This window comes from Paramisgurnus dabryanus, chromosome 12 (assembly GCF_030506205.2).
Source record: "Paramisgurnus dabryanus chromosome 12, PD_genome_1.1, whole genome shotgun sequence".
NCBI classification, from domain to species: Eukaryota; Metazoa; Chordata; class Actinopteri; order Cypriniformes; family Cobitidae; genus Paramisgurnus; species Paramisgurnus dabryanus.
In genome coordinates this window covers 6,015,808-6,023,809 of record NC_133348.1, presented here as the reverse complement: position 1 = coordinate 6,023,809, position 8,002 = coordinate 6,015,808, and the positions used below count along the sequence as shown (strand labels likewise).

General features: G+C 38.9%; 1 protein-coding gene across 1 annotated transcript; it reads left to right on the top strand.

Moving 5' to 3' along the window:
- The first annotated feature begins 2,860 nt into the window (after window positions 1-2,860).
- ttll2 (tubulin tyrosine ligase-like family, member 2) lies at window positions 2,861-4,845 on the top strand. Its single transcript, XM_065255743.2, has one exon. It carries the CDS (start codon window positions 2,882-2,884, stop codon window positions 4,535-4,537), a length of 1,656 nt encoding a protein of 551 aa, XP_065111815.1. The 5' UTR covers window positions 2,861-2,881; the 3' UTR covers window positions 4,538-4,845.
- Window positions 4,846-8,002: the final 3,157 nt, after the last annotated feature.

Sequence of the window (8,002 nt, the reverse complement as noted above, 5' to 3'; positions counted from 1 at the left end):
TCGCTTTGCTGTTTTTCCTTGATTTTGGAAGTCACGAATGCGTCTGCTAAATGCCTACATGTTAATGTCAATGTAAATTTCATATTCTAATGTGTTTTGTATTATATGACAGGAAAAACCTCTTGTAACTCACTGTCATTTTTTTCTGATAGATAACATACTGTATAGCCCTTTTAAATCCTTCCCTTACGAAAATTAACCATGGTTGCTGTCGTAAAACCATGGTTAACACAAAACAACTATGGTTTTGTAAAATAGTTTTCAAAAATCATAGTTAAACCATGGTAACTGTAGTAAAACCATGGTTAATTTTCGAAAGGGTTTGCTTTTAGTTTAAGTGCATATATTTGTTGACCACACGGTGGCACTGCTCCTCCAGTATAATATGGTTGCGTACAAGCGTGTACATTTTTTGAATAAATAAACAGGAACAACAAGCAACCAGACAAAGAATGTAAGAATTGTTTTAAACTTAAATAACGGGAATTCATAGTTTTTCCAAAACTAGAAGTAAAACTGTTGACGCAAAGTTTCAAAAACATATCTACATTTCTATTATTAATACATATACAAACGTTCCTTCACACAGCCACTGAGCACGAGCGTGATTGTTTTCACGGACTGCGACATTACCTCACATGAATTAGCACGCGCACGTCATCTGCTCATGAGGACGCGCTTTTATTCAAAGGCCAAGCAGGTTGCCAGGCAACGGAAGATGACCAGAGCGAGCCCGACCTGTCTGACAGAACAACACAACTCGGGCAGGTAAGAGTGATTAATGCGCTTACAACTCAATAAAACGAGACAAGTTAACTTTAAAAAAGGAAGACGAATATTTTTGGGCAGCCAACATCCATTCTCTAGTGGAGTCAGTCACATATGGACTGTGAGCGGGCAGAATGGGTCAAAATAAAAGTGTAGCCTAATTTTTGTAGCAGGACCATATACATCCAACCCTACATAGCTTAAAAAATTTGAGTACAATTTAGAAAACGTTTTGGTTTCCAGGCATGTCCGATATGTCTCCTGAATATAAAAATGTGTGTTTTAAATGATGCTTTTGCAGACATGGCATTGTTAATATTACTCATCTTTCTCAATGTATTTTTACCTTTTAATATCCGTCAGATAAATGTAGCCTTCCTAAAATATTTTTTTTCAATACCTCCAGGTTCGTGTATTTATAAGAACTGCTTTTTTCTCACTTCTCTCATGCACCTCCGAAATACGAGTTTGACCAAGCTATATACAAAAGGTGCCATCTATATTTACCAAACAATCTGTTTATTTACTGTGCTATCAGGCTTTTCATCTTAACCACGTTTTCACAGACGAGGAGGGCAAAAGCGATCTGTCGTATACATTCCTCATCTATCTGTGCCATGCCATGCACTAATGCAGTTGAATGGAATTGAATTCAATTTTATTTATAGCCCCTTTCACAATAGTTTATCGTACCAAAGTAGGTTCACATAAAATAAAAAAAAGAAAAGCAAACAACAACGAAGCATTAGACTTTACTGGACAAAGACTAAATTGTCCAAATTTAACCCAGATCTTGATATTACATGTGACAGATGTTGAGAAGATCCAGCGACTCTTTTTCATACTTTCTTTTTGGATCTATCACTCGTCACTGGGTGCATGACCTTTAATTTTTTATTTATTAACAATGCTTGGTAACAATGAAAAGTTTAATATTATTTGGCAACCCTTTAAAGAAAAGCACTCAGTGGAGTATTTTTTTTACTTTATTTTTATGAGCATTTGGCCTTTGATGCTTTCTTCCCTTGCCTTATTATTATTTTTATAATAGAAGGCACAAACAGTGACTATTGTTGTTATTTCATCTTTTCACCAGCATACATTCATGTCAGCGTTTTGTTCTCTGAGAAATATTTTTGCGTGAGGTTCTGCTATTATTTCTTGTGTTATGTCATAACAGAAGCTGGCTTCTCCTCTTTGGCCAATTCCTTTTGTTGAAAAGTTTTATTAAAACCGAGAAAACAGAAAGACGAGTTTTTAATAAAAACTGTATATGTAATATATGACCAGAAAAAAACCAGGGTGGCGTTTGATTTAAAAAACTTTTTTATTTTTAGTTTTTGCACATAGTAATCGCTACGAAAAACAGAATTCATTTTTCTGTTATAGACATAAATCAACAGCCTAATTCTCCTAATATATCACTTTTCTCTAAGGGACTATTTTGATCATTAGAAATGTGTGTTGATACTTTTTTTTCTTAAATAACCATAAAATCAGACGTTGCACCCCTTATAGTCCCTTAAGTTTTTAAGGGAACATACTAAGGACTTTGTAGCAATGCATAGCAGAACTTAAGGTAATACTTTAGCATATAAGGGTAAATACAGACTTATGGTTCCCTAAGTGAACACTTAGGGTTTCTCTTGCAACCCATTTTTTTTAAGAGTACCCTTAACCTTATATCTTATGGATTTCTTAGCTTAAGGACTTTTATGCAAACGGGCACAGATTCACAGCAATGATCAAAACATACACCATTTTACTGTGTTTGGATCAGTAGATACTTTAGTGTTTTATAAGTTGGGTAAGAGCACCACTTAGTGGATAATAGTGGAAATATGGATTGCAGTAAAAACTTGCATTGGCAGGGAAATGTTTTCTCTTAATTGGCGAGATAACTTGTCAATGGCAGGAAAAAGTTAAAAACTTTTATAAAGTCGAAAAGGCATTTCATAACATGACCTATACAGTACAACAATTCTGATGGATACCTACAATTGAAAACTATAAAAGTAAAAATTAATTTTTGTCTTAATTCTGCACAGAAATCAGAGAATTGTTTTTCCTGAGGTTCCTGTCTTCAATCAATCGGAAGCACTTGAATTCCTCTATGGCTGCGGGGGAGCACGAAAACGTTTCTCCTTTGGTGTTCCGACTACATGAAGGGTCTCCACCGGTGGTACGCGAGGTTCTGCTGGAGCGTGGATGGGAGGAGTATGACGAACAAGAACACGAGGAAGGAGATTGGAACCTCTACTGGAGAACGTCTGCCTTCCGAAACTCCGATTACGAAAACATCTTGCCTTGGCAGAGAATGAACCACCATCCCAAAACGATCCACATCACGCGCAAGGACTGTTTGACACGACACTTGAGAAGAATGAAGAGCGCTTACGGCACATCTGCGTATGACTTCAGCCCTCCTGCCTTTATCTTGCCAAATGAATACACAAAGTTTTTAGGGGTGTACACTAGGAATCGTACATCTGGAAAATCTCAGTACTGGATTTGTAAACCAGTTGATCTGTCAAGGGGAAGAGGAATATTTCTATTTGACGACATTAAGGACTTAGCTTACGACTCACCTGTAATCGTACAAAAGTACATCAGCGACCCTCTTCTCATTTCAGGCTACAAATTTGACTTGCGCATTTACGTTTGCGTAAAAAGCTTCTCTCCTCTCGTAATTTACATGCATCAGGAAGGCCTGGTGCGCTTTGGGACCGAAAAATACAGCCTCGCCTCTTTGGATAACCTATATTCTCATTTGACAAACACTAGCATCAATAAGTTTGGTTTGTGCTATACAGCATATAAAGAACAAGTGGGCAGGGGATGCAAGTGGACCATGAGCAAATTTCGCTGCTTTCTTCATAACCAAGGTGTTAATGATCTTCTGCTATGGAATAAGATCAGTAATATTGTCACGTTGACTCTACTCACAGCTGCTCCTTCCATTCCCTCCAGCCCAAACTGTCTAGAGCTGTTGGGTTTTGACATCCTCATTGACACCAGCTTTAAGCCGTGGCTTCTAGAAGTGAATTACAGTCCTGCGCTTTCATTGGACTGCCCTGCGGACGTAACGGTCAAGAAAGGTCTGATCAATGACATCATCGACCTGATGAACTACAAGATGATTGACAGTTTCAGACACAAGGGATACCTCAGGACAAGATATATGAGACCATGCTGTCCCAGACACTATTTACGGCCTCCAGCGTTTCTGCTACACAAGACAACAGGCCCAAACAAATCCATCTCTTCAAATTCTATCCGAGTCTGTCCCCGGAAAGAAACATACAACACTCATACTTACCACAAACAACTGGTTGACGTCTTTCTTAATGATGAGGAAATAGATAATGAGGAATCTGATCTCACAGCACTTAGCCAAGTGAGACAGACATCTAGGAAATTGGCATCCACTGCATGCAAGTTACCTTCTCTTCATGTACAAAATCACAAATCTCCAACAGCCCCGTCGAACCGCCAATCTAAAGACAGATGCATCCCTCCTTTTCGTGTGGGCGACTTCATACTGACGTTTCCATTCAACGAGGTGACGTGGAAAGCCTCTCGGGATGAAGTGGATGTTAAGACTGTTGTGCATGAGGTCCATAAACTCACAAGTCGACTCGCCTCTTCATTTAGTGACAAAGAAAGAACAAAGATGGATAAACGTGATGTCGTCAGGGACAGATTTGAAGCTCTACTTTGGGGTCCGAAAAACCCACCTCTTCTTAGTGAATTTAGTTCAGAATGCTAAAGCTCTAGTATGCACAATTTGTAATGTCTTGGACTACTGTTTCAGAGTTTGCCACCATTGAAATCAGAGTGTTAAAAAGTAGTAAAATGTCAGCATTGGGTCACCTTACCTGTATAGAGTATCTGATACTGTATGTGTTGTTACGGACGGCACTGTTTCACACCCTTATAAATAATATGCTTCTAGGTGCCACTCAAGATGCTTACTGACAATACACAGCAAAATGCTGGGTTGTATTTAACCCATGCTGGGAAATAACTGGACTAGTTAATCATAATTTAATTTATTGGTATCTAAAGATGAAGCAATACAGGCCAGTTTAAATCAAAATAAAACATTTAAATTGCACATGATCACGGATTTGTTATTTATTTATTTATTTATTTATGCCATTCCAGCAGTTGATCTATACCCACGTTGGGGCAAGGGACAATTTGGCATCTCCAATTCGCACAACTTGCATACCTAGGTGATAAAAAAGTACACTTCCTTAAGGTACTAAAAGTGCTCTATTTTCACACACTAATTTTGGACTTAATAAATTCAGATAATCCGTGCTACTTTGAGATACCATAAATATGAACTAAAATGTACTTTTAACATTCTGGGCCCTATTTTAACGATCTAAAACGCAAGTGCGAAGCGCAAAGCGCAAGTGAGTTTGTGGGAGAATCTTGGGCACTGTTGCTATTTTCCCGGCGGGAGAAATAACTCTTGTGCCAGGCGCAAATCAATAAGGGGTTGGTCTGAAGATGGTTCATTATTCATAGGTGTGGTTTGGTTGGGCGTAACATCAAATAAACCAATCAGAACGCTATCCAACATTCCCTTTAGACGCAAGGGCACAAGTTCCATGGTGGGTTGCTATTATTATGAGGGATTTACCAGGCGCACGCCAGGAGCGGTTCACAGCCGAGGAGACCGACGTTCTTGTAAGAGCAGTCAAAGACAGAGAAGTTGTTTTGTATGGGGATGGGAGAAACCCGCCCAAATCAGCGTCGGTTAAACAGGCATGAGAGGAAATAGCCACAGTCTCATCAGCTGGCATCCCCCCATTGTTGGGCCAAGCACTACAATGATGTCAGGAGACGGGGGAATCCCAAGTTTGCCAGCATAAATCGGGCACGCCGACGCCAGCAGAGGACATCGCTGCGTCCACCCTCACCGCTGAAAGCGTATGGAGGCATTGAAATCGGACCCAAGAAACGCAAGCAAGGTCCAACCCCAAAGTAAACTTACAAATCAAGTTCATATACATTAAGGTTTCTTATGAAAACATTTTAATTATTATTTACATAAAATAAACGTAATACAGCCACACAACAAACTTATGAAAATATTTTAATCGTTATTTGCATGAGAATTTTTTAACGCAGCCACACAATAAATAAAAACTATCACCACAATGCTCACCACTAGGATTCCCCTTATCTCATGTGTTAAAGGGGCCATGACATGAAAATATGACTTTTTCCATGTTTAAGTGCTATGATTGGGTCCCTAGTGATGCTATCAACCTAGAAAATTTGAAAAAGATCAACACAGTAACTTAGTTTTGGTAAACCATTCTCTACAAGCACATGAAAAAATAGGTCGTTGAAATTTGGCTCTCCTTATGATGTCATAAGGAGGTCTTATTATAATAATCCAACCCCTTAATCCAACCACAGCACTGCCATTTAGTACAGAGAGAAAATAATTCACAGAACAATTGAGTTTCAATTTCAACAAACCACCATCATTGTGATCAGTGTTTGCACTTGATCTGCACATGTGCATTTTAGAGGACACACCCAAAACGGCACATTTTTGCACACACCTACAAAGTGGCAATTTTAACATGCTATAATAAATTATTTATATGGTATTTTGAGCTAAAACTTCACACATGTGCTCTGGGGACACCAAAGATTTATTTGACATCTTAAAAAAGTCCTGTGACATGGGCCCTTTTATATTTTTTATTGTAACAATTTATGATTTACAAAAATAACTGTTGCATCTGTGTAGATTAGATGCAAAGTGTATGCGCGTTGTGCACGCTATACATTATGGTCAAGCATGCGCCCTTAAAATAGCATAATGAACCACGCGCAATGCACCACTGACTTTAAACTAGTTTTTTTGGTCAGTGGCGCAATTGTTTTTTGAAACTGCAAAATAGCATCAGGGATGGTTTGCGCCGCAACACGCCTCCTTTTTTGCGCTGAACCGCCCAGGGAGCGCAAGTTCATTCCCTAGTTTGCCGACGTGCGTCTGTGGAGGGAAAAAACCGCTGTGCGCCGGTGCAAAATACGAATGATACATGCGTCACTGACAAAGTCAATTGCGCTGGGTGCAAGATAGGGCCCTCTATCTTAGTATTAAAAATATATTTAATTTCCACTTGTAGTAAACTTGAACCCATCTTTTATACAAAGATAGGTTTAAGTTTACATTTACATATTTTAGTTCATATTCACTTTGTCTCAAAATATCACGGATAAGTACACTTAGATGTTTTTAAGATACTAAAAATTATTCTTTGGTACTTCTTAAGTTAAAGGTATAGCGGAAGATTTTCGTTTTCTGGGTGGATCACCACTGTTATTGGTCATCCCAGATGTCAATCATTCTGATTATATGTTGACGTATAATCGTCGTACATGCTCGCCTCTACGTTCGCTTTCTGCACATGCGCACTTTCACGTGTATGTGTGTTGTGCTACGGTTTCAACCATTCATTGAAGGTCGCGTTCTCACTGTGTTTTTTTTCAAAATGTCTGAGGGTCGCAAGAGAAAAAGTGTCTACGAATTGTATGACAAGAAGAGAAAGGACTATAAATAAAGAAACAAGACCAGAATGTTTATGGGAGACTATTTCACATGCTGGCGTGAGCTAAAAGGACAGGTTGGGCTTCCCACGCGAAGTTTCTACTGGAAAGGTACATTTTGTCATGCTATTTGGAGAAATCCATTTAAAATCACTGCTAGTAAAAGTTGATGTAAGCTATGATTTGCGATGCTAGCCCTGGCACAAGTCACGAACCGCACAGACACGGTAAACACGCCGACAGAAACTTGTAAACAGAGCGAAGAGAAGAACTGAGCTCCTGCATGCTTTCTCTCTGTCTCGTGCACGCGTTTAACAGGCGTTCCCTCTCGGGAGCATTTTTAAAAAAATATCGAGGGGCGGTTCTTTTAAATAATTCGGGAAAATCTTCCGCTATACCTTTAATAAGCGCATATATTAATTAGTGCACAAAAATAAAGCTCTTTAACTCTTTCCCCGCCATTGACAAGTTAACTCGTCAATTAAGAGCTTCCCTGCCAATGACGAGTATTTCTGGCTTTCCACAACTTATACAACACAGAAGCAATGCCTCACGTGAAAGAGAAAGAACTCCATGTATGTTTTGAGGTTCGCTCTGAATAGGAACACTATCAAAAGTTCTTCACAAAAATGTAATTATCTCAGCTTTTTGC

What these genes read in the sequence shown, in the direction of transcription:
- ttll2 (XM_065255743.2), top strand. Translation starts at nt 2,882, where the DNA reads ATGGCTGCGGGGGAGCACGAAAACGTTTCTCCTTTGGTGTTCCGACTA.